General features: G+C 36.4%; 1 protein-coding gene and 1 long non-coding RNA gene across 6 annotated transcripts in view; one reads left to right on the top strand and one right to left on the bottom strand.

The window, feature by feature from the left end:
• Positions 1–27475, top strand: part of ADGRB3 (adhesion G protein-coupled receptor B3) — a 727056-nt gene that overhangs the window by 679223 nt on the left and 20358 nt on the right. For 4 of the 5 annotated variants that reach the window (XM_053222612.1, XM_053222611.1, XM_027057492.2 and 1 more), the window contains 4 exons: positions 1750–1845; positions 3268–3307; positions 8164–8807; positions 19498–19533. In XM_053222612.1, coding sequence (XP_053078587.1) covers positions 1750–1845; positions 3268–3307; positions 8164–8807; positions 19498–19533 — 816 coding nt within the window. The remainder of the gene's footprint in view (positions 1–1749; positions 1846–3267; positions 3308–8163; positions 8808–19497; positions 19534–27475) is intronic. The other variant, XM_027057493.2, reaches the window with a different exon arrangement.
• Positions 26660–27475, bottom strand: part of LOC128315607 (uncharacterized) — a 117182-nt gene continuing 116366 nt past the window's right edge. The window contains exon 4 of the long non-coding RNA XR_008298538.1: positions 26660–26976. This is a non-coding gene — a long non-coding RNA (uncharacterized LOC128315607). The remainder of the gene's footprint in view (positions 26977–27475) is intronic.

The following is a 27475-nucleotide window of genomic DNA, read 5'->3' as shown; positions in this document are numbered from 1 at the left end:
GACAAATATACTTTCTTAGTGTTTTCTCCCAATGCAGATTTCTGTGTAGCAAACAGTGATCGTCTGGCAAACACTAGACACATTACCAATTTTTTTATTATTAGTGTGTCACTCTAGGACCTACAGATATTACTTCTTAATCTAAAAAGGAGGAGCCTGAAACCATTTGCATCCAAAGAATCTAACTTTGTCCATGTCATGTCTCTTTCAAGGGAGAAGCTGTACGACTTAGTTCTCAATATTTATCCAATTCTTCAGGGAAAGATGATGAGAGTAGATTTCACTGAGCCTATGCTTATACTAATGTGTTTTAAAGACCAAAGAAGAAATTATCTTGCTCAATTATATCAGGGAACTTCTCATCCTTTTTTTCCAGTAAATCTCAGATTAAAAGATATCAGAATCATAGGATAGAAAAGAGGTCGAAGAGCACTGAGTTCATCCTCCACTCCCTAAATTCATGGCAAGAGTGATCACATCACCAGGATTAGAACCTAAGGTGGAAAAAAAGAAGTAGACAAGTTCTCATCATATATACTGGTTGGCCAGGAGTCTGCAGTGGTGACTAAACTTATGTCACTTTCCAAATCTTTCAGTAATGACAATCTTTTCAGTTGCTGAAAACAACTTAATAGGCTCAGTTTTCTTCTGGCCAACATGTATACTATGCACACCTCACAGTAAAACAGTGACAGGATATTTTATGCCAGTGCTTCTCAAAAGTAAAGATCATTATGTGTCCACTTTCGTCGTCTGTGTGATGGCGCTACTGTCACACAGGGGATATGTGACATCATCTCTGCTTTGTTTTTTAATCCAACAAAACAGATTAGAATAAACTAGAGGGAGAATATCAATACTGTGAAGCCAAAACAACAAAATATGAACAAAATGACCTTGCCATTGACTTGGATAAGAAGCAACTGCGATAATGTCTATCAATAGCTTGTTAGGAGCCTAATGAGCCACAGGAAGTGGAAAAAAGACCTGTTGATGCAAAGGCATCATATGATCAGAATAACTCTCAATTGATTTGTGTGTTTCTTATTCATCCATTCATGTTTACTCGTTTAATAAAGGATTTAATGTTCACATTTCCTTGTGGTATGTGTTTCTTAATTCAGAATCCAATTGTGAATGGGTGTTAAGGAAGTTTGGCTTTGCTAAGTGATCTTCTTCTTCTTCTTCTTCTTCTTCTTCTTCTTAAACAACCAGAGACAAGGTGTTTTTGTTATCTTTCTGTTTCATTGTGTTTTCTTTTTACACCAGGGCACATAGTACTTGAAGGGAGATAAGAAATCATTTCCCCAGTAGGATCCCTTACATGAGACATAATGGGAAAATCCCAAATCAATTCCAGTTGAAGATCATTGAGTAATCTCATTTTCACAATGTTTAAAGCTATTATGAAGATTATGCCACACCAAATAGTAAATCCCCCTTGAAAGACACACACATTGTTTGTAACAGTGAAAATAAAATCTGCCCGCTGGCAAGAATTGCTGTTCAGCCAGACACAGCCATTGTGATAACTGAGGACTTCCCAGCGCTTCCCTCTATAGATTATGGCAAGTGATCAATTTCCTTAGCATAAAGTCCAGGTATACCAGTATACATTTTAAGAAGTAAACAAAATGGGTATAGATCATAAAACAATGATAACTGCTTTCTCAGTTGATTGCCAATATAGACAGTATCTTGTCATTGCCAAGAGAGAAGGAAATTGATGTTTCTCCCTCACCCCCACAGGTTCAGGATGCATTTAGATGCCGATTGAGAAACTGTCAGGATCCAATCAATGCTGATTCTTCAAGTTCTTTTCCTAATGGGCATGCTCAAATAATGGTGAGCTTTTATTTTTCTTCTGATGGTTGATTAAGTCATGATTTGTGAAGGGCATAAACAAATTTTGAGTGACTTTGGCTTTAGTTCATTAACAGACTGAGAGACACCAGATAACCATTCTCTCTGGATTGCTTAGGAGGAGAGGATCTGTTATTGGCCCCTTGGTGCCTTGAGTATAGGGTCTCCATGCAACATCAGAGTACTCTCATCCATGCACAAAATTAGGGATAACAGTTTGTCCACAGGAATATGTTTGTTTACAGATCAGAATACTGTGGACCTTCACTTCTGGTCTTAAAGCACTGGTTCTCGACCTTGTTTGTGTATTAGAATCCACACTCCAGATCAATGAAATCAGAATCTCTGGAGTGGGACCTACATATCAGTGGTTCCAATATGCAGCCTAAGATTAGAACAACTGCCCTAAAATAGAAGAGGGATAGCCACAATTCCACTAAAAGGGCTGTCATTATACATGGGCTCCAACTATTGAGATTAAGGGGTACTTTAGGCATCGGCACTTTGGTATCTTTTAGAAATAAGATTTAAACTATGATTTGTTAAAATCAGGGCTTGGAGATTTCTTTTACAATATATTTAATTTATTATGAATGTTTTGGGATTAGGCAACATAAAATAGTGTAAGCTATATACTAGTAGCTAAGAGTTGAGAAGGAATAATCAATTCTGTGTTAAAAACAAATATTGAAATTTCTAATTTAAAATATTAAAAAAATTCTAAATAATATCATCCAGTATATGACCAGAAGAGCTTGATTAAGATGGGCTAATTTAATTTTACCATTTAAAAAAAGTACATGATTTATTTAAAATAAAAGTTTTAGGAAAATACGGAGATGAAACTGAACCCTAGCAGGTTGTAGACCAGCTTAATATTGTTTAATCTTCCATTTTAGTTCCTAAACCTAAAAGTCTTTTGTCGATTTGAATGAAAATGGATCATGAGAAGAGCCTAGTTTGACTACTAGGGTTTGACAAAGCTGTACTATAAGATACTATATTATAAACAATATATTCAAAGTGAATACTTTGAGAATACAAAAAACATGTATTTAAGTATGTTTGTAATAGTGCGATTCTTTTTTTTATTGTGGTTTAAGGAATTGCCTTGAAATTCTATCCTTTTGTATATGGTGCAGTCTCCTGACTGAAGATGACAGTGGGTATTGTATTGCTTTATTAAAATTGTATGCCATTTTTCCACTGCTTTTATTCAGCATTCGGTCTCTAGGGAGTAGTCTTGAACATAATTTGATTATTCCTTGAGAATTTTTTTTTGCACAAAATAATAATCTAGTGCTGCCTAGTCGGATATCTGTAACTTCAGTTAATCTAGTTAGTAAAAGTCGCTTGAGGTCTTCATCAAATGATGATTCTATACCTTATTATTTCTTGTTACAGACAGACTTTGAAAAGGATGTAGACATTGCTTGTCGATCAGGTAAGAATATTTGGATTTTGAAAATATCATTAGGGATGTTAAATCATTTTTATGATTTTTATTTTAAAGCAAATGCTGCAGTTTACATACCACATATTACTGCGGATGAATAGAGAATCTTCCAAAGGGAAACATTTCAGTAGCAGAATGTGGTGGAGAGGGAGGGGTGGGGGGTGAAGGGCAAATGAGGATTGAGAAACTAAGAATTAGGAAGCACAGCAATAGGAGAAAAGCATTGACTTAGAGACCTAACACTTCCATTACACTGCTTACTGGTTGTCAGGTGTAAGGCCAGGTTAGCCTCTTTGTGCCTCAGTTCTATCATCTGTGAAATATGGGTTGTTGCAAGGATCAAATACATTGTGTGTGTTTGTGTGGATCATACTGCTGCTATTGTTATATTCTTAGCAAGGCCCAGAAGAAACCATGCAGCAGTCTCTGCCTTAGAGCGCTAGGGTCCGTCCCATGGACATGGTCTCTGATGGCTATCCTCAGCCTGTGGCTAAACCCTCACCAGGAGTAGATGATTCAAGAGTTTCAAAGGAAACTATTTGTTTAATTTTTTGGATAATTCCAGTTGTTGCAAAAGTTTCTTTATATTGGGATATATAACATACCTTATTTTACCTTGTATTCATTGACTTTAGTGCTGCTCTCTAGAATAAGACTGGATATCTACTTCATCTAAATATCTGGATGTTTAAAAGCAAATACTATTTAGTCCAATCCAAGTCCTTTTTCTCCAGACTAAACAAACCATGTTTCCTCATTCATTCCTCATAGCATTCCTCACCGGCAAGCATGGTCCCCCACATAGCCTCCAATTTGTCAATAATTTTTAAATTATTGTGCCCAAATGTACACACTTGTTCAACATTTCTCATAGTTGGCTCTTTGCTTATATTAATGTTATCTACATTTGCATATTATTTCATAGCAACTGGTATATTACTACTGTCAACTTGTCATGTAAACCTCAAAGACTTTTTATAGTAGTTGTCACAACTTTACCAGTATAGGATTATATAAAGGCTCTGGGTTTTTTTCCCTTGAAGAAAAATCTGGCCTTGCATTTATCTCTGTTTGCTAGTTTCAGATTAGCGTTCTATTCATTTGAAATTTTTTGGCCATTGAAAGTTTGATAAGAATATTTTCTGAACATTTATTCAAACTGTCAATTAAAAAGTTGGATGGGAGAAGAGTATAGATCCCTGCTGTGTTTAGTAGGGCACCTCCCACCTACCCCACACTGACTCCCTTTAAGTATATTTTTCAGACTCAACTGATAAACATTAAACATCTATGCAGGCTCAGAGATTACAGAGTTGTTATAATCACAAGAATATGAGAGACTAAGTTCATACTCTCATTTCTTTTTTTAAATGCTTATTTAGCTATTTATGAGAAGCAGGGGATGGGCAGAGAGAGAATCCCAAGCAGACTCTGCGCTGTCAGCACAGAGCTAGACGTGGGGCTCAAACTCATGAACCATGAGACCATGACCTAAGCCAAAATCAAGAATCAGATGCCTAACCAGCTGAGCCACCCAGGTGCCCCCATATTCTCAGTTCTGAATTTACTGAAAATACTCAATGTAGAATATGGTACTAGCAGAGCAGAATAACTGTCATAACTTGGGAGCACATAGTGGGCCTGGGGATAGGGTATTAGGAATCATTCTTTCTTGTTTAATATCTAACAAAATATTGCTAAGAAACAATCTTACTGGTGTTTGGATTTCTAAGTCTACCATTTCTGTTTTTGGAAAATTGATAAAACATTCTCCTTTGCTCCATCCGCCTCCATAATTTCTCAAAGATCACTAGCCATGGTGCCAGGTTCCACATCTGTGTTCCAAGATGGGACATGATCTGTCAGGGGTCCAGAAGCCCGAGTTTATTTAAAATAATTAAGTATTCATTGGATTCCTGTTTTCCTACCTTTAGTTTAGTTTTCTTTCAGTCTCTTTTGGTGTACTCTTCACAGTTCTCCTTGACAGAGAATCAAAATAGGAACAATTAGTTTTGCCCAGACCAGCAGTGTTAGCATCATCTGGGAACTTGTTAGAATTGCAGACTTTAGGCCCTACCCCAGACCTACTGGGTGCTGGGGTACAGTAATCAGTGTTCTCACAAGCCATCCAGGAAATCTGATGTATGCTGAAGTTGCAAAACCACCGTGTTAGACCATCCTCTCCAAGCTGTGATCTCATTCATCAGTATTCATCCTGCTCTTTTGTTAAATTACCCCTTAGCCCCAGACTTCATTGCATTCTGGGATTTAGTATTCCTACCATTATTTTATTGGAAAATATTTTTGTAACGTTTTCATTTTTGTCTGGGCCCTTTTTAACTGAGCTCATCAGGAACTTTCCTCTGAGTTTTTCTAGAGGTTTGTGTTCATGTACAAATAGATTTAATTTTAAAGTTTCAATTCATGGACTCTGAGTAATCTTTCTCTAAGTTATGTTGAAATTCACTTTCCCAAAAGGTAGAATATATATCTGATAATGCAAAGTATTTAGGTGCTTTTTGTTTTGTTGTGCCGTGTTTGGGTTTTGCCTTTCAGAATTTAGTTAATTTCTCGTCAAAGTCCTATCCCTTCAACATCATGTCTGTATGTGTAGGTGGTATGCATTTGTTTATGTTTCTCCAAAATTTGGGTATCTATTTTAAGTAAGTCTAAGAGGAAGACCTATCTTTCATATCGAGTAGACACTATTTCATAAGAAGAATTATCTTTCCCCAAATATTTAAGATATATAATTTTTCAGTAAAGATAGCTGTGTCATTTGATAAAAATGTGGTGAGTAGAACTACAAATGGTATTAACTGATACAAAACTAAATGTAGCTTGTACAAATACAGATCATAAAATCAGTATTCAGTACCAAAGTTTCACTTATAGTTTACAATATATTCATAAAAGTATAAAATTATCTGTATGTCCTTAATGTCAAAAGACATGTGCCTGTAACTGCCTTTAAATTGTATTTCTATAAATTTTGGATTAATTTTTACATACAGTTAAGATTAAAAATTTAGAGATTTTTTTAAAAGTATTTTATTTAGAATGTCATTAACTCTATTAATTTAACATACTTTGCCCATTAATGTTTTTATGCAAACTGTTCCTAGCAACCACAGTTTATCACTGATCTATTAAGAGGTTTAGAAATAACTTTTTAAAACTAAATGATTCTACCTTTTTATATAATAAATACAAAAAGTTACAACCAAATTGTGGATTAATAAAAAATATATAGGGGCGCCTGGGTGGCTCAATCAGTTGAGCGTCTGACTTCGGCTCAGGTCATGATCTCCCTGTTCGTGAGTTCGAGCCCCGCATCGGGCTCAGTGCTGACAGCATAGAGCCTGGAGCCTGCTTCGAATTCTGTGTCTCCCTCTCTCTCTGCTCCTCCCCCGCTCATGCTCTGTTTCTCTCTCTCTCTCTCTCTCTCTCTCTCTCTCTCCTTCAAAAAAAAAAATTAAAAAAATATATAGATGTAAGTTTAACTTGATTTTTAGTGTCTGAAACAGAGACCTAATACAATAATTATATACAGTATCTCAAAAGATAAAAGAGATTACATGAATGATGCTTTTTTTTTAATGATGCATATTTTGCAGTAATTTTGAAGGCTTCTTTATAGTGGGGAAAGACATTCATGATCTGTTTTCAACCTCTGCTTTAATGCATAATTATGATGCTATTTGAAAATTGGATAACAATGGGTAAAATTCAGTATATCTGAAACTTTTCATGAGGAAACAACAAACCAAATATTTTGTAGTTATCTATGCCTAATGACATTTTCATTGACAATTGTTCTGCTTTGTACATAGAACAGCATTTGTGTTCTGTGTGCTTTCAATGCCAAAATTACCAAGAATATTTTTTTAGAATTTCATTCTTTCCTACCTCAAAACTGACAGTCGTTTACAACTAAGCGTGCTTCAAGTCATTCTGCTGCTATTACTCATAATATATGACTTTCTTCTTATATAGAAACAAAAGAAAAAAACTAAAATATATTTCAATCAGAAATTCTGAACCTTTTGTTGGTTTATTTTGGCTTGGTTTGGTTTCATTTTTCCCCTCTCTTAGTACAAGTTAGCATGCATTTTTAATTTTTCTAAGTCATTATTTTTCAAGCTTAAAATTGAATAGAGTTGTCAGAGACTCATACAGTTTTTCCTGCTTAAAGTCAGTGGCAATTTTAATACCCCCTCAAGGGCATTCAAGCATATGGATTGATCTTGTAAAGGAATTCTTTTTTTCCCACATGGAACTGAAGATGATAAATACTTTTGAACCCTGTATCTACCTTGACCATATGGACTTCATAGATAAATGCTCATTAATTTTCAACATGCATAATTTTAGAGGAATTTTTGATGCAGTAGGATGAAATTCTCATTGATTACCTCTCTCAAGAAGTATTTTAATGAATAGAACTTGCAGAATTCTTTAGGGGAAAAGCCTTGAGAAAAAGTCAAATTCATGTGAACATATCCATAATTTCATAAAACTCTTTGCAGTAGATTGATGGAGAAACTTCCATGGTAATCTGCCTTTTCCCTGAAAAGCTATGCAGAGTTGTGTAAGAATAGGGTACTGAGATTTTTGAAAGTCCATTAATCAACTTTCTGATATGTTTTAGTTATGGACTACCTATCAGAATCAATGAAGAGTGGTTGAGTAACCTGGACCATCTACAAACAATAGATACACAGTTTTTTAAATATTGTTTTTTTGTTTACTAAGGAAATTATTTAGTAGAGAGATAGCAAAATACAGCAGTGAAAAAATAAAAACACATTGTCTTTTCTGAATTTTTATATCCTAACTTATAGTTCTTCACAAGGATATTGGTCCTTGCCGAGCAGCAACAATAACAGGAACACTCTCTAGGATTTCTCTAAATGATGATGAAGAAGAAAAGGGAACAAACCCTGAAGGGCTAAGCTATTCAACACTGCCTGGAAACGTCATTTCCAAAGTCATTATCCAGCAACCCACGGGTATGCACATGCCCATGAGTATGAATGAGCTGGGCAATCAGTGTTTGAAAAAAGAGAACAGTGAATTGCGAAGAACTGTGTACTTATGTACGGATGACAATTTGAGAGGAGCTGATATGGATATAGTCCATCCTCAAGAAAGAATGATGGAAAGTGACTATATTGTGATGCCCAGAAGTTCTGTAAATACCCAGCCATCAATGAAAGAGGAAAGCAAAATGAATATTGGTATGGAAACCTTGCCACATGAAAGGTTATTGCACTACAAAGTGAATCCTGAATTCAACATGAATCCCCCTGTAATGGACCAGTTCAATATGAACTTAGATCAACACCTTGCACCCCAGGAACATATGCAGAATTTGCCCTTTGAGCCTCGCACAGCTGTGAAGAATTTCATGGCCTCTGAGTTGGATGATAATGCAGGACTATCAAGAAGTGAAACTGGGTCAACGATATCAATGAGTTCATTAGAGGTAAGCAACAGAATAAACCTTTCCTTGATATTTTAAACAGTTGATATTTGATAAATTGATTCATGTGACACTGGATTGAGTCACATGAAAAGAGTCATATTACCTCTTACAGTTATGTATCACACAAATATTTTAGGCATGTTGGGATTAAGATTCTAGACATTTTTTTTTCCAGTAGTACATCAGAATGCCCTTTCTCAAGATCACGTTTTAAAAAAGGAGTCCTCTAGGGGCGCCTGGGTGGCTCAGTTGGTTAAGTGTCTGACTTCACCTCAGGTCATGATCTCACGGTTTGTGAGTTCGAGCCCCGTGTTGGGCTCTGGGCTGACAGCTCAGAGCCTGGAGCCTGCTTCAGATTCTGTGTCTCCTTCTTTCTTTGCCCCTCCCCAACTTGTGCTCTGTCTCTCTGTGTCTCTCAAAAAATAAATAAATGTAAGAAAAATTTTTTAAAAGGAGTCCTCTATAATTAAAAGGATAACTATCAGTCATAATTCTTTCAGAATGGGAACCAAGTAGAGCACTCAATAGAAAAAATAGAAGATCCTCCTGATGTTTGTCAGGTACTGGAGATCCTTCTCGTGGTTGAAGTAGTTCCTGGATGGCATTACAAACTCAAACCCAAATCTGGGTTTTCTGTATAAGAGCATCCATTAGAAATACCAAAATTGGAATGTTTCTGTGGGGTCTTCCATTACACTAATTATAAACTCTATTATTATGTTAGGTCAATATCTTTCAGAGTAAATGTTGTGATCTTAGCTCCTGCATAATGATGACCACTAAAACTTTTCATCTTAAATTGTGAACTCTCAGGAGGGATGTACATTGATCAGGTTAAGAGTCAGGACTCTCAGGTCCAACCACATGGCTTTTATAAAAAAAAGCATATTCCCCTCAGCTTCTTTTTTGCTCATAAAGTGAAGTACAGAGTAGTCAACTGTTAGCAGTATCATTCATAATTTATTTCAGTTAATCAAATAAGATCTAAGGAATGTGTCTTGCTTTTTTATGACATGCATCATATCACTGTTTTATAAGTGACTTTTATATCTTGTTTCTTGAAATTTTGCTGTAAACTACATGTATTCTATTACATATGTTCAGTATACAATGCTGATCTATTACATATGTTCAACATATAATGCAATACATGCATTCTTTTGTATGTCTTACCAATTGTTTTAATATTCTAGATCATTTCATAAGACACTAGTTAGAGAAAGATACTAGAACTGGTTGCTTCCCCTTTCCATCAGATATATGATGAGCACTGTATGTTCTAGTGTTCAAAAGTGCCCAGAGACAATTATACATCCCGACTCCTCACAAAGCCATTCCTTCTACTACATCAACATGAAGAGAGATCCTGTAAGGCTAGCGTAACTTGGTGAGTGGTATGATTTTGAGATTTTTTTTCCCCAACTGGACCAAGGAACTTCTAGACTAAAATGGGAAAGTGAATGGGATCAGAATAAATCCCTAGATTCTAGATCAACCTTAAATACAATGGGGTTTCTGAGAAGAACCATCCCTTAGAACCAAAAGAATAGGGGCAGTGAGGCCAAATTAACTCTAGAGTGGCAGGAGCTCCCACTAGACAAAAGTGTTCCATCTTTCTCAATTAACAGAATAGCTACTATTTCTTGTGTCTAACTGGTATCCCAGAGACTAGCATTACTACAGTAATGACTACATAAGCACAAGCTACATAATGTTTATATAAAATCACAAAAGTTTCAAAACGATTTTCTGTGAGTGTTCATATAATAGTATAACATCCTAAGTAATCATAATTCTGATGTACTACTTGAAAATCATAATGATCGTATGGAGTCTTCTATATGGAATGGCTCTTTAAATTGTGCTACAGGGGTTAGAATGGAATTATATTAAAATATTTTGCTTATTATAAAAATGCTTTACATCTAAAGCCTAAAAACCCTTCCAGGTTTGAGATTGTACAGGTTGTGTGTGCTTGAACAATAGACTGAATTTCCAAGTGCTGCTTTGTTCGGTTTGTAATTTTTCCAAATCTCCATATCCTTATTACTAACTATAAGCATCATGTATAAGTGCGATTCAGCCAAAAGATCTACATTTAAATGACTTAGAGATCACAAGGCTTACATCTTGAAAAGGAAGAAAATTCAGGATTCAGAATGAAAATTCAGGTCCTCATTTTCATTCTTTAAGAGAATTTAATAGTAATTGCTTATGGGTGACCATTTTAGGAGACAGCTGAAAGAGAATATATAGATGTGGGAATGAATAATAAAAATTAGCATTTATATAGCATCTTTCATTAGTAGATCCTCAAATCACCTTAAAAACATGAATTAATTAATCTTCACAACACCTCTGTGCAATGGATAAGTTGTTATAATCCTTGAAGTAAAGTCATTTATTCAAGGTTACAGAGCAAGTGCATAGCACATCTAGGAAAAGAATCTTTCTGTCCTGATCAATTTTATGCTGTCTAAAAGAGACAGTAATGTGTCTGGACATTAGCAGGAGAGCAACTTTAAAGTTAGTTTTAACCCTTAACAGACACATGGTCTTATGGTGAATAAAGACATGAAATGGATAAAGTATAGGTATACAGAACTAGCAAATTTTGGAGACAGGACTGTGGGCCATGCAGATAAAGTCAGTGGTGCTTTCCTTATTAGCAGAGTGATGCAATGTCAGGTCGAGTTATCAGTTCTGCTGGACTGTATCCGTAGGGACAACTAGTGGGGGAGATGATGTCCTGACATTAGAGAAAAAGCCAAAAGGTGACTGGAGTATCTACATAAAGAGGGGGTCAATAGTTCAACTTGAGTCGTCTCCCCCTCTGCGTGAGAAGGAAGATGGCAGCCACAGGAACATCCAGCTTGGGAAGCTGGATCAGCAGAAGATGGCCAGGTGCATCAGGATCCTTCCAAGGATATAATAAAAATGTTCATATTAATTCGGGAAGTTTCCTCCAGAGGGGTGGGTATTCACAAATTGCCATGGTGAGAAGTGGGGTGGAGTGGGAAAAAGAGAAGGTAAAAGCTGTCAGTTGTAGCACAGGATGTGATATTCATAAGAAAAAGAGAAGGCAAAGGAAAAACAAGATTTGAAGGATAGGAAAAGAAAGCCAAGGAGTGGGTGTGTGTGTGTGTGTGTGTGTGTGTGTGTGGAAGTGTTTACTCAAATAAGCAGGAGGCAACAAAGAAAGAGGGAGGCTCCCCAACCCTGAAGGCAGTGCTAGCAGAAAAGGTTCCAGCCTCCAGGGGACTTTGTTTAGCTAACCCCCAATTATTTATTGGGTATAAAAAAATTTGATAAATGCATGAACTTTCCTTTTCTACTGCCTAGTATTACCTTCTTTTTCTTTCAATGTGTGGTCTTCCATCTTCTAAACTATATAAGCAATTCTGAACATTTTCGTTTCTAAAAGATTTAGTTTCCACAATGATGGGGTAATTACAATTTTCTTACAGTAGAAATCCTCACAATGGCTCCAGACCTCCATGTCCTCAAAGTGCTTTAAGGTTAAGAAGAATAAAATTGTCATTAGCACTTAAGTCATTCACCTTCAATAACTGAGAAAACAATGTGTTGATATTTGGTGTGTACATAAAGCAAATAACCACTAGGTGCTATGGAGCAGGTGGGGGGAAAATGGAGGTATCCTAGTTCTCAAGCCATTTTGAGGACTATGAAACATAGTTTAAATTTTGGATTGCGATTCTATTTTTTTTTTTTTAAATCTAGAGATACCATTGTAAGAATACAGGTCAGTAGTTGCTTTGAATCTTTGGAACAGGGGTATTTATTCCACAGCCTATAGCTGTTAGATTTAAATAGGAAACATTTCCTCACTCAAAAAATTTCCCAGTTTCTAAGCATGCCCTGGGCTTATTTGGCACATGGTCCCCTGCATCACTAAGAGTTGATGCTGATTCCTGTGCCTCTGGCTGACAGAGAAGATTGGCCACTAAGAAGCACTGGGGAGAGATTGGAGGTGGGCAGAAGAGAGAAATCCAGTATATTTCTCCCTCACTTTTTCTGCTTTAAGCAGCACCTTGTGTCTATTTAGCTGCTGTTCCCTAAGGCTTCCAGCTTCTTCCAGGTGCCTCAGCCCCTGGGCTTAGGTCACAAGGTCATCTCCCTTTGTCCAGCCTTAGGGGATAGTCTCTTCTGCTAATCTCTGGGTTACTTCATGATCCTGTATGTGGCTTCTCAGCTCCACCATCACTTGAATTCTTATGGAACAATTTGCTCAGATGTAAATACATTAAGTGGTCCCTCTCATTCTCCTGAAAGACTTTGCCTTGGTTTTTCTTACTCATGAAGAAACTTTTAATGACTAATCAGAGTTAGGTAGTAGATTATGAAATGGTTTTATCAAAAGTAGAAAGTTTGCTACTCGAACTTTTCTGACCACGTTGGTGTGAACTTAACTATATATCTGAAAATCCCTCTCAATTTATAAATGCGTATGAAGGGACACCATTCTAGGCTAAATTTTTATACTCCGGTTTTCCTCTGGACATGAATTGTAGAGCTTTCACTATAATGGTTTTTAAAGGTAAAACATTTTAGCTATAATGTCACATTACAGTTGCCTCCCTTAGAGCTACTGTGTGGATCAAATTAGATAATGGATGTGAAAAACCTTTGAAAATTGTAAGCACTTCAGATGTAAGGTTGTGTTATTATTATATCATTACCATTATATCTTGAATTTCTGTGAAGAAGCTTGAATGCTGTGCTAAATCGATATTTAGGATTTTAGACAAAATATTATGGCCTTACTTGGGAGCTGGGAGACTGTCACTAGCAGAAAACATTATAGAACTGACCATTGTGCAAAAGCTGTGTTTTCTTTTTTACATTTTTTTCTCACATAGCTGTGGTGGAAGGGCGCCTCGCCCTTCTTTAGTGTTTTGTTTTTGCTCCTCTATTAGGGAATTTTGTTTAGGCACACATACAAACAAAACTGGCTGAAATATGTCATTTTTCAATATTTATTATCCTCAAGGTTTTTTTTCACAGATGTTTTCAATGGATTTGGTATCGAAGCTTTCTCCTTGAATGTGTCCATTGCTCGCTCTGCAATAAAAGTTTTAATGGCCCTCGTATTGCCATTTATTAGTCAGTGCAATTTATCCCTTGCAGTGAATTTTCTAGTGTCTTGTCCAGTTTAATTTGAAGTGACACAAACAATGAATTATTCCCTTTGAGAAATTATTCATCATTCTAGAGGATTTAGATATGAAGAGATGCCTTTAATGCATATACTTGCTAAGTATTCCTCTGTGTAGCCTCATACTCTTGTGCATTTTCTTATTCTTAAGTCATCCTGAAATTTTTTCCCTTCTATTAGTGATAAGCCTGCATTCCCCTAAATTGTCTTGATCCTTTTGGCTGTCAATTAATCCATTCATAATGGTTTTCTTTGTGTAGTCTGCCTGCTTATCTAAATTCTCCCAAAGAATGAGAAAAACAACAACAAAACAAAAATAAGAAACAAGTCCAATTATTTTGGACTTGTTTAGCTGCCATAGTGTACCTCCTTCAATTATTCATCCATAATTTTGTGAATTATTGTGCCAGGCCCTTTTGTACTCTAAAAAGTACAAAAGGATACTCTAAAAGTGTGCTGGGCTGGGGAAGAACCATGGAATGTGAGGGAAAGACTTCTTTTGATAAAGTGGCCTGAGCTTTCTGAAGGGTTATGTAGGGTGAAGCTAAGAAGGAGCGTGGCCTATGTGGATCTGGAGGGTGAGGAGATGTTTCAGGCAAAACAAGCTGCAGTGCAGGGGTCCTGAGATAGGAAAGAGCTTGGGATACTTCCACAGGATTAGGAGACCTGCAGAACAAGGGGTGAGCTCCCTAAGATGTCGCTGGCATAGGAAAAAGAAACCAGATTTTTCAGAGCCTTGTATAAACAACGGAAGCAAGCAAAAACTGTTGAGTGAAAGATTGTCATGATCGTTTCTCCATCCATCCATCCATCCCTTTGATGATTTGGGAAAGAGAATTAGTATCCAGTAATATTAGGAGAGGGAGTAGAGCAGAAAGCCTGAGGACAGTTAGGGAGGTACTGAAGTTACCCAGACAGGAGAGGAGAATGTCTTTGACTATAGAGATGAAAGTGAAGATGGAGAAGAGTAGGTAGATCGAGAGAATTCAGAGGTTGAATAGATAGCACTTGCTGGTGGATGTGATGTGCAGGATGAGAGATGTGGGGAACAAAGCATGACTCCAAAGTCTCTGACTTGCCCAGCTAGATAGCTGACATTTTCTGTGATTGGACAGACATGAAGAGGAAAGGGGTGTTTGGAACTTAAAGGATGGAATTTGCCAGCATGGAATGAATGCTACTATCGAGGAGAGAAGATGAGAAAAAAGAGAATTCCGGAACTCAACACTTAGAAGGCAGGGTGATAAGGAAGAGCCAGCAAAGAACACTTGAGAATGAGCCACAGCAAACAAGGCGAGGGAGGGTGGGGGGTGGGGGTGGGGGGAGGAAAAGCTAAAATGATGTGTTTTAATGAGGAAATGATTAAATTTCAAAAGCTTCTGAGAGTCCAGCAAGATAAGGACAGAAAGTTGACCTTGGAAATTGACCAGATGGAGCTCATCAGAGACCTTGACAAGAAGAATTTTAATGGAGTGTTGAGGACAGAATACAAGTTAGGATGAGTTGTAAGTGGAAAATTAGGAAAAGGAAACCACATAAAAGAACTGAAGAGTTCTTTTTATCACCTACTGTGACAAAAAGGATTATTTGTATCAAGTTATTTGAGAAGTTGGGGATCTAGAGACAGAGGGATTTATATCTTCATAAAATATTTTAATACCAACCTGGCTTATTTATTTTAATTTTTTAGCATTTATTTATTTTTGGGAGAGAGAGAGAGAGAGAAAGACAGAATGTGAGCAGGAGAGGGGCAGAGAGAGAGGAAGACACAGAACCTGAAGCAGGCTCCAGGCTCTGAGCTGTCAGCACAGAGCCTGATGCAGGGCTCGAACTCACCATGAGATCATGACTTGAGCCCAAGTCAGATGCTTAAGTGACTGAGCCACTCAGGCGCCCCCTCCCTGGCTTATTTTAAACTTATATGTACCAATTCTGCAGTTGTCAACTTAATCAGAAAAAAATTATCATGACCTGATCACTTTTATTGATTCTCATTTTTTAAAAATATAACCACTATTTGTAACCACTTTCATACCTTACAATAACTTCCCAGCAAGCTCAGAGGGACATTTGAATAAACATGTAAGTCCATCACAGTTTCTACAAACCAGTGCTTTGAAATACTTTCCAATATACTGCCTGTATACCAAGGGTAACAGAATTCAACACTCTGGTTCTTGCATTATACCACGATTTCTCAGTACCAGATACCTCAAAATAAACTGGATTTTGCATTGGGAGACACATCATGGAAGTGGAGGTTGGCTACTGTTTGTGACTGTATCATTGGTCATGAAGTAGCCTGTATTACAATGGTCTTTAAGTTACTGTAATCATCACAAATTATAATGCCATTAGTTCTTTTCTCAAATAAGTATCATATTGATGCTTTTTCTCTTTTAAAATATAATTGACAAAAGTTTCTCTGCTTGACCTTACTTTATGGCTGGAAAGCATCTCTGTCCCACTGCTGTCAGCCTTGGATTGACTGGGTCCTCAAATGTTATTCTTGCTGAATTCTAGTAACAATCAGCAAACTATAACAGGCATCCTGGCTATAAAATATTACCACCCTTACCACTGAACAAGTAGTAAGAGACAGTGGACAAAATGCAGGGTTTGGAGTCAGAAGACCTGAGTGTGAATCCCAGCTCATTTGCTTACTACCCAGGTGAAGTAAGCAAGTCATTTTAACTACTCTGGGACTCAGTTTTCCTAATTCATAGAATAGATATAAAAAAAAAAAAATACTTTCCTGACCATACCACAGGGCAGTTACCATGTTCAAATGTGAAAGCACTTTATAAACTATAAAAGGTTGGAACACTTGGTCAGTTTGTGGGGATATGAATTAGATGTCACAAATTTTAACTTCCCTTGGGCTCTGAAAATCTACCACATTTTTCCCATTCTCTAATTTTTAAGTCTTCACTGCTCGCCCCCCACCCCCACCATCTTTAGGCTCTTTTGATTAAAATCTGTTTGCTTCATTTATTTCTTAGCCTAATCCTTTGAGGCTGCTAGTTCTGCTCTACCTTTATGTTTGAATTTAATTTTAAAAATTAGAAGAGAGAGAAATCTATTCGTAGGAATATATCCATTTTCTTTTTTCATATTTCATGTCAACATAGGTGCATAGGTGACATCTGTCGGAAGCAGAATCTATTTCTGGCGGTCTTCTAGGTTCCCATCTTTTGTTCTTGTTCCTAAAATATGTGACATGTGTCCATCAGCATGTCCTGTCCTTAGGCTACACAGCTTTGCATTCAGCAACAACATAACATACTGCTGTTGCAACCTTTGGCAAAGAGAACGCCAGCAGTAGAAAGGCCTCTTCTTATTCTGCTAGCTAGCTGAACCTTCTCATAAGATCTCACTAGTTAATTTTCAAATGGAACTCAAAGCTCATGACAAATGTTCTAGCTGCTTAAAACTGTTTCCATGCTTGCATGTTGCTGCATGAATGAAAGAATCTTGCTTAACATATACTTACAAAAATGTCCTGCAGAGTCACAGTGCCAAGAAGGCGAAGCATTCAAGAGCAGAATGGAAACACTGACATGTAGAACAGATATTGCAGCAAAGTGCAACGCGCTACGTTGGAGCCTGATTTTTTTTTACAACACAGATAACAATAGTGGTGGGAGATGGCAAAGGAGGCCTGGGTTAAATGCCTTCCTACACAATTTTCTCCTTGCAGTATGTCACCAGGGCTAGGCCACAGTGACACTAGAGACAAGAACTGAAGTGACATACATCAACGTGCAGCCTTCATTTAATAAAGCAGTGTCTTCAGGGGTACCTAGGTGGCTCAGGTAATGATCTCATGGTTTGTGGGTTGGAGCCCCTCATCGGACTCTGTGCTGATAGCTCAGAGCCTGGAGCCTGCTTCAGTTCCTGTGCCTCACCCCCAGTCACACTCTGTCGCTGTCTCTCAAAAATGAACAAACATTAAAAAAATTTTAATAGAGCAATCCTCTTCTCAATGCTCTCCTTGATCATACTTGAAGACTGGATTCCACAATCCAGCTCCACTCTAATCAAATAATTTCAAAGTTTTTCAACTTTTTAACAAAATCTTTCTTTTAGTATATCTTTTTGTCTAGTGAAGCATGCTTTGGGGAGGTGGTTATATAGGGAGGTTCTGGTTCTATGTTACATTGTAACTCTAGCGATAGAAATGTGGGCATATTTGTCAATAAACTACATTAGTGCCTGTCTCTACTATTTAGCAGTTACAAGAATCTCTCGACTATATGATTAGGGTTCCCTGTTAGGGTATTGAACTTAAGTATTGGGATAGCAGAAGAGAAAAATATGAAAGATATTTGCCTAAAGGTTTACATATTCAACTGCTTAAATATTGTTTTTAATATTTATTTTTTTGTCCCCAGTTCATCAAAAAAAAAAAATTCATAGCAGAAACAAAACTCTGGAGTGTATGGGTGGCTTGTTCAGTTAAGCATCTGACTCTTGGTTTCAGTTCACATCATAATCACACGGTTCGTGAGTTTGAGCCCCACACTGGGCTCCGTGCTGGCAGTGTGGAGCCTGCTTGGGATTCTCTTCACCCTTTCCCTCTGCCCCTCCCCCTCTCATTCTTCTCTCAAAATAAATAAACTTAAAAAAAAAACTCATATTGGAAACTTGTTCTCTATCTTGAGGACGCTTTCTATATTTACCAGATAGCTCCTTCTATACCAAATCCCTCTTGGCACATGCTAAGCATACCTTCCCTACACTAATATTCATAGAATCACATTAATTTCATTTCATTCATTTCATTTCCTGATTTTATCAGGCCTACTGTCTTATTAATACATATTGATCTATAACTAGATTCAGGAACTGTTTGACAGAGTCAGAGACATAGAGGAACACTGAGATAATGGACATCTACACTTGTATATCACTGGGGTGTGGACTATTTTTTTTTTTTTACTAAATTATAATAAATATGTCAGTTCCTAAGAACTAGCAGTTAGGACTTTCTTATCATGGAGAACCATCAAATATCAAAAAAATTGTGGATGAGACATACAGAACTTTGGGAGTCAGAAGGCCAGAGAGAGTTTGATAGAAATGAAGACTGAGATAGGCTGGTGGGAAGTCTTGAGAGACGTATATGATGTTTTCCTATATAGCTTTTACTCCTTTGTGTCTCTAAAATAAAAATTATAGTTTTGCTGTTACAGACCTCAAGTCTGCTTTAAGATTGAAAGTTTTGTGAGAATTCACATTTAAAAAAATTCTCCTTGCTGAAAAAGTTAAGAGATCAAGATGAGAAATATTCTGTATTTTTATATTCTTCAATTTTAATGAAAGTTCAAAGTAAAAATGAAATCATATGGATGAAAGAATTTGAAATCATAAAAATTCCCACATTCTAATGTGAAGGAAATACTTGTAATACAAAGGTAACAAGATATTTTATTGAAAATAATAATTTTATCTTATTTGAATGACTAAACATAACTTTATGTTGGTTTTTCTTCTTTTTAAAAAATCTAACAGAGAAGAAAATCACGATATTCAGACCTTGACTTTGAGGTAAGTTTCTATGGATTTTTAAAATAATTTTAATTGCTTTGATTCAAAATTGACATACAACTCAACATATTGTTCTGCACTCTGTAGGGGCTCTACTCTTTAAAAATTAAATGAGAAGTCAAACATTTTTAATTAAAATCCATATTGTAAAACTAGTAGAAAAAAATTTTAACTTCTAATTGCCTTAGATGTATGCTAAACTGAGATTTTCCAGACATGGAATCCATTTTATAAATACTAAGATAAATGGGCAATTTATGGTGAGGATTTAATTAGATCAATTCCGTTTGTTGTGAGGTAAGAATGTTGGTTTCTTCGTTTTTCATATTTATAACAGTTACATTGGTTTCACCTCAGTGACTACCTGAAGAGAGCCTGTAAGAATGCTTTGGCTGGCTAGCTAGGCTTTCTCTGGGACTTGCCTTGTGTACTGATTCCTCTTATTCAGGTTCTCTGCGCTATATTCCAGATTCTTTTTTTCAATAGCAAGTGTTGGTTCAGTGTGCTCCTATGTTCAGTAAATGCCTTTTTGCGGATATAAACAAGATGAAGATGTTCATTTTCCAATTTGCATTGAATTTATATTGATGTTGTAATATCGATGCTAGAAATTACTGAAATCATACCATTTGAGCAGCTTATGCTAAGCACAAAATTAATGATGTTTGAGCGTCACATAAAAGGCACTTATGCATCTTGATAATTAGATATGATTCATAGCCTGCTGACATAATTGGATATAATACATTATAAATTTCTCCAGCATATTTGTACTGTGTTGATGCTTACATAGAACTCGATACTCTTAGCTGGTATTCCTAAAATTATGGAAACCTCTCGGAATATGGGAACTCCTAAATCGTTTTGTTGATGGAGATGAATGTTGTAGCTCAGCAATAATACATCAGGTATCAAGAGTGAGACTTTGCAGTTTTTTTTTTATGTTTTTATTTATTTTTGAGACAGAGAGAGAGCATGAGCAGGGAAGGGGCAGAGAGAGAGGGAGACACAGAATCGGAAGCAGTCTCCAGGCTCTGAGACATCAGCACAGAGCCCGATGCGGGGCTCGAACTCACAGACTGTGAGATCATGACCTGAGCCGAAGTCGGACGCTTGACCGACTGAGCCACCCAGGCGCCCCGAGACTTAGCAGTTTTTATTTACTGCAATGGTAAACAGGCTCTGGTTTTAGCTTGAAGAGAGTCCTTAAAGAATTGGTCTTTTTTAGGAAATTTTTAGAGTTCAAGAAACAAAGTAATGATAACCTGGCTTCAATGATTATATGCCCAGTTTCCTACTGATGTGTCTCAGTTGTAGCAGCCTGGCATGGGATAATAAACGTCATTATATCTTGTTTCAGGCTACAAAGAAAAAAACATTCAGCAATCTTCAGGTTTAGATTTCCTACCTCCTTTTAAGGGACATTTTTCCCCTTTTTCTTTAGTTAACCCAAAATTGAAGATCATTGTGTATATATTTTTTGTCCTTAAAGCACTAAGTTATGTTAGTACAAAGGAAAGGAGATGGAAATTAACCCACAAGGCATCAGTGACAAAATATAGTAAAAACCTAGATCTACAATTAGGCCTCAGTGCAACCAACCAAAGCTATGTAATCACAAGCTCTGAAAAGAAATCTAATCATACTGTGTCACTTGGAGCATTAGAAAACCTATTCCTTTTTCATAGATTCTCTGTGGCAACTGGTAGAAGATTCCTTAAGCTGATGCTTTTTTCCTGCTGCTTAGTATCGCAATGTATAGCCATGGTATTATAACATTTGCTGATAATGGAAGGATGTTGCAACACAACAACCCTAGATAGTTAGCTCTTCAATTGCTATAGTTATTGCATGATTGCGAGAAGTGTAAAATTTGAGGGTGGGGTGGGGGCATTTTGAGATAGTACATTTTCTTTGCAAACCTTTTAGTGCCACTCCCCTTAGTCTATGTGCAATTACGGTTATGTGGCAGATATCTCAGAAATGGTGTTCAGAAAAATTACTCCTGGATTTAAATGCTGATGTATTTTAGTATGATATATTTGTACTTTGTGGATGGTCCTTGATGAAGAACCTCACTTGCCTCCCTCCCTTTTAATTCAGGCTTGATAAATTTTGTTTATATCAAACTACTTGATAGTCCCCCAACTCCCACCCCATAAGCCTTCCCTTCCCACACAGTGGCCAACTTAGGCATTTTTGTCACTGGCGAGCAGATTTGCCTCCTAGGCTCCTGAAAATATCTTCCCTTTAGGCCTCATACACTCCGCAGAGTCTATACACAATAACAATATTCTCTTAACTCATAAATCATTGGTAAGTGTTATATGTGGGGAAAAGCCCTTTCGTGTTGCCAGTCTCCAAGACAACACTGTATTTTTTTTAATAAATAGAGCAAAGTGTTGATTAGCCAAAATGGTTTAACATCCATTCTTACTTTCAGGAAAGGATACAGAGAATACTGTAGTGATATTCCTTTGTTCTGTGACCAAACCCCTTATTGCATTTGCATTCCCAGCTCCAAGCAGAGATCTGGTATATAGTGTCAAACTTAAAAATTAAACAACAAAGGTTATCAAGCAGCACGCAAGTTTATTTGGGAATTGCAATTCAGGACATGCAAGCCTGGAGAGGAGAAAAGAAGTTGAGTGGTACTGTTTTGAACAACAGTTCACTAGAGGAAAGTAAGAGAGTTCCAAGGGGTGGCACCTTCACACTGGCTGCAGGAAAGGACAGCTTGCTGCTGCTGGGCCCAGGGGAAATATTCCTTCTGTTGAAACACACAAGTTGTAACTACTGGTAGTATATGAGAGAGCTCCCCACTCAGGAATTCCAATCCCATTCCTTTGTTTATTTTCACATCTCTCCCCTTGGCCAAGATCTTAGCCTTAAAAAAAAAAATTGTTCTAAATTCCAGAGTTTGCTCCCCTTAGCAATGTCCTGGGAGATATAGGTGGAGGTTTTATTTTTCCAGGCCAATGCCAGGGTAAAGGAAACAAGGGGAAAAAGAAAGACTATGTTTAAAGTATGAAGTCTTGATCCAGGGTCTTGAGTGGAAGCAGTCTGCTTTGATGTCAGCTGCTTCTCTTGCAAATCTCCAGGGTTTGTACAGGACAAGATGTTTAGCTGTGTATGTATATCCCATTATTGAGCCCCTGAAGTCTGGCTATCATTTGGGTAATGAGGAGGACCTGGGATAGTTTCTTTCAAGGAGGATAAAGGGCAGTCTTTGTTCTTATTCATTCCAAATCAGAAGCATGGGAAAAAAATCAGACATGTTAGAGTCATAGCCAGATATTTGAGAAAACCAGAATTTAGGATCTAGAACAGTTTATTAACAGGATTAGAATCTAATATAGACAAAAGTGCAAACATAATTTTTCTTTCTATACTTACCCTTTTTTTTCTTACCAAGGATAATCACAGCAAAACTAATTTGTTTGCATTACATTTGGCCTATTTCCACAAGCGTAGAAGCACCTTATATGCAAGGTGCCAGGGTGATTTTTCTGAGGAGCTTTATTGGCTCCATAAAGTCAGCCTTTGTTTCTTAAAAACTGTCCTGTCAAATCTGAGACTATGCACATCTCTCTCAAAATAATACAATCAGAGCCTTGGTAAAATAGCCAATATTTCCATTTGTTATTACAAGGAGAACAGATTCTCATTGAATTTATGCATATAACTAACTGTATTGCCATGTGATCCAAATTCTGAAGGGACCAGGTAGGGAGAAAAAGTAGATATTTCATCTTTGTTTACCAAGTTATATTTTATCAAATTGCTGTATTTCATAGATAATTTTAAAAAGAAGAAGGTGTCCTTTTAATGTTGAAAACAAAACAGTAAAGGACCAACAATGTGTCAAAACTAGAAGTCATAAAAATGATAATCATCCTCCTCAGTTCATTCTCTCATGTTATTCTTGTTCCGCTTGAATCCAGTTTTTTCATTAGTTCTGGAAATTTGTACCCAGTTCAATTTTATGATCTCAAAGTTATCAGAAGCCTGCACTTTTTCTGAGCTCTTTCTGAGTCTCTTTGAAGACAAATCACTTCTGTAGGTTCACTTTTGTAAAAGCATTAGAGTAAAACTGTAACTCCCTGAAAATGACAAGACTTAAAATGCCCATTATTAAAGATCTGATGCAAGTTCATTATAATGGAATTGACGAGAAAATTTGGTTTTCTGTATAAGATTTTAAGATAATAACTGGAATTATGACTGATAGCATTATGCCAAGATACCAGATTTTCAGAAATTTCGTATAATTTCTATAATACTTATATTAATCACATTCACCTGCATCACATGACCTAAGATGGTTTATCATCACTTATTTTAAAATGTTTCTCATGTAATTTAATATACCAAATAAGCCTAATCTGTTTAACCTCTCTCTTTTTACAAGGAGAAAGAACAAATGTATTGAGATCTGTGTTAGGGACCTCTTAGAAAACTCAAAGTTAGTTCGAGGTCAAAAAGACTATTTAGAATTGGATTTGGGGAAGTTTGTCAGAAATATCAAAAGGTTTTAAAACACTTGGTTAAATACGATCCTAAGTCTATGAAACAATACTTAGTTATCCATTTAACCATGGTAACAATGGAAGATGTTAAAAGGGAAATATAGAAAGTCACATGGTTCTGAGTAAAAACTTACATACTCAAAGACTTGATGAAGACAGCAAATACATAAAATTATTTTAACGAAACAATCCTTTTTTTTTTAAAGCCAGATTACTTTAAAAAATTTTTTTTAACATTTATTTATTTTTGAGACAGAGAGAGACAGAGCATGAACGGGGGAGGGTCAGAGAGAAGGAGACACAGAATCTGAAACAGGCTCCAGGCCCTGAGCTGTCAGCACAGAGCCCGACGTGGGGCTCGAACTCACGGACCGCGAGATCATGACCTGAGCCGAAGTCGGACTCTCAACCGACTGAGCCACCCAGGCACCCCTAAAAGCCAGATTACTTTAAAAGATAAAGGAAACCTTTTTACAATCTGTTATTAAAAGCAGACCAGTATTCCAAGAAAAATTTGTCTTTTTATCAAAGAAAAAATAAGGTTTAATTTTACATAAATACCCTATTAATATTAAAGCTTGTTTTTGAAACCCTTATAAAAAATTTTATCTAGCTTGATCATACATAAAAATTTTTCCCAAGATTTCATTTTTATAGACCTTCTACAACTTTCTATGTCTATCTTAGTCTGTCCCTTCTATTTCCCTCAACAAAAATGTATCTGCACCTCATACTTTTTCTTTTTTTCCTCATACCTTTCTAACCAAAAAACATACCCTCCTTTCTTTGTATACAGAGTTGTTTCCCTTATTATTTCTAGTAGCTTTAATTACATATGTTAACTAGAATTGTTAACACTTAGAAACCTTAACTAGAATCCTTAACCCTTAGAAACCTTATTTTTTAGTGAAAACTAAGCAAGAAAGCAATTATGAACTTTTACATTAGCACGTAGGTTGGTGATTTCATGAATACAACTCAAAATTTCTAGAAACATATGCTCCTTCATAGTACAACTTTTCAGTGTGGCACAAAGCATGTTCATTTATAGACCCAAATATCTTTTTGTCTCTCTGTAAAAAGAAACCAAAATTGGATAAACCTATGTTCAGTAATTTTTCCATTTTCTATCTTATTTAGAAATGATGGCAATATTCAATGAGTACCTATCATTTATTTTAACTTTAGCAAAACTAAAGTTTCAGGTAACCAAAATGTATTAGTGAAACTAAAAAGTTTACTTAAAACCTTTTTATCCTACTTAAATTTATTTTAATTTACTTGTTCTTAACAATTATGTTTAGATTACCCAAAAAAACTTAATGAGACATTAGACGACTAGCCATCAGCCTAAGCTATTTTCTTGCTCACAAATTTTGTAAAAGAAATAACATGAACTTACTGCACTTTTAGTAAACCTAGGTAGAACAAAAGTTTTATATTTAATGGTGAGAACTCCAAGGACACACATTTTAATTGAACCAACAAGCTAAAAATAGCTTTTATACCCAATATTTCTACAAATCATGTGAACCTGAAAAACATTTGGGTTGGTGTCTATTTATTTCTGAGAAATAGGTACATACATAGGTATGTACATAATAATAAATAATAATAAATAGGTACATACGTATTTCTGAGAAATAGGTACATACATAGACATTCATAAACACATAGATAAATGCAAAAAGAGACCTTAGAAGATACTTTAAGGTGTTTTTGTTTTTTTAATTCACTAATCTCAGAAGGTAATCCATTCATAAACAATTTTAAGGATTCTCCCTGCGTTTAGTAAATTCTTTAATTATGACCCATAGTTTGGTAGATAAGGAAGTAGGGAGTATAGAGGATGTGGGAGTGGTTCGGGAAGGAAAGAGGAAGCTGGTACTAGATAGAGACAAGGAGGACAGAGAAGGGAAAAGGTGACCTCAGAAGCCCTTGTCTCTACTTTGAATTGTTTGTTTCTCTTGGTTAATTTAGAAATCTTATTTTGCAAAGAGGTGATTTTAGACTCTTGGATATGTTTGGAAAACTCCACACACCAATTAAAATAGGCATCCTATTTAGTCTGTTTAATTTTAGAGCTGTCCTCTTCTAATCTGGTTGTGGAAAAACAAGTTTGGTGAGGTCAACTGTTCTCCACAGTGGCTACTGGAGTTCTAAATTATCTTTGGTTAAGTTGGTCCATTTGGTTAAGAATGTACATGAGGAACAGCCATAGTTTTGAACACAAAACTGGCCAGGGTCCCAGAAAGAGGACCCTCTGGAAAGTATTTAGATTCCATACTTTAAAACCAGAGGTTCAGCAAAAAAATGGGTAGCCACTAAAAGGCTGATACCTTCAAGAATAAAATCATAGAGCTCAACCAAAAGGAGGCTTGTCTCTGACAGGAGGCCTACCAAACCAAAAGGAAAAAGATGACTCAGAGAGAATGCAAGAGGCTGAAGTGGGTACCATACACCATGCCTGGCGTTGTTAGTTCCTCAGGGGTTCATCTTCAGATTCCACTTCTGACACCATGTAATGTCAACCCTAAAAATCAAACAACAAAGATTACTGAGCAGCAAATGAGTTTATTTGGGAATAGTAAAGCAAATGAGTTTATTTGGGAATAGTTTATTTGCAGTTTGGGACATGCAAACTATGGTGAACAATAAGCAAGTCTAGATAACAGAGTGGGAGAGCATCTTTTTATGGGGGAAAAAGAGTTTGAAGTGGTGGCAGCTTCTCATTGACTGCAGGTCTGGGCAGCTTGCTGTTGCCAGCCTGAGAGGAAATCTTTCTTCTCTCTGCTGGGTATGCAGACTGTGATGAGTCGTGGTGTATGAGAACTCTCCCTTCATGGATTCCTCACTCCATTTTGAATGAGGATTCCTTTATTCATTTTCACAGTAGTAGATATTCAATAAATTACTATGGAAAGAATGATATAAAATTGAAATTAGTCTAGTTTTCTTTAATAAATAGTTATCAAACTCTGTATCTGATTTGGAGCAGAGACCAGTATAGAAAATGGACTGTGGAGTAAACAAAGACAGCCATACTGGACTTCAAGGATATTTACATGATATACAATTCAAGGAGATGAATGGTAGTTGGCTAAAGGCTAAAGTATGGAATGCTCAAGAAACCAGAAGCATATTATAATTCACTGAAACATGAGGTCTATGGATAAAAAGAGAAATTAAGAAACCATATAGTAAAGAGCTTGCACCCAAAGCGAAGAATTTTTATCTAATTTATTACTAAAAGCTGCTAAAGCATTCTGTTCTATTGTGTTCTGTTTGTTTTTTAGTGAGGAATGACGCCCTGATCTGGAATTCAGAAAGATAACTATGGCAGTAATAGGAAGGAAAGCATGGAGTAGGGTGAATGGAGAAGTTGAGATACAAATTATTAAGTGACCAGCCCA

The sequence above is a fragment of the Acinonyx jubatus genome, chromosome B2 (assembly GCF_027475565.1).
Source record: "Acinonyx jubatus isolate Ajub_Pintada_27869175 chromosome B2, VMU_Ajub_asm_v1.0, whole genome shotgun sequence".
Taxonomy (NCBI): Eukaryota; Metazoa; Chordata; class Mammalia; order Carnivora; family Felidae; genus Acinonyx; species Acinonyx jubatus.
The sequence above is the reverse complement of the archived record's forward strand: the minus strand, read 5'-3'. Positions and strand labels throughout refer to the sequence as shown.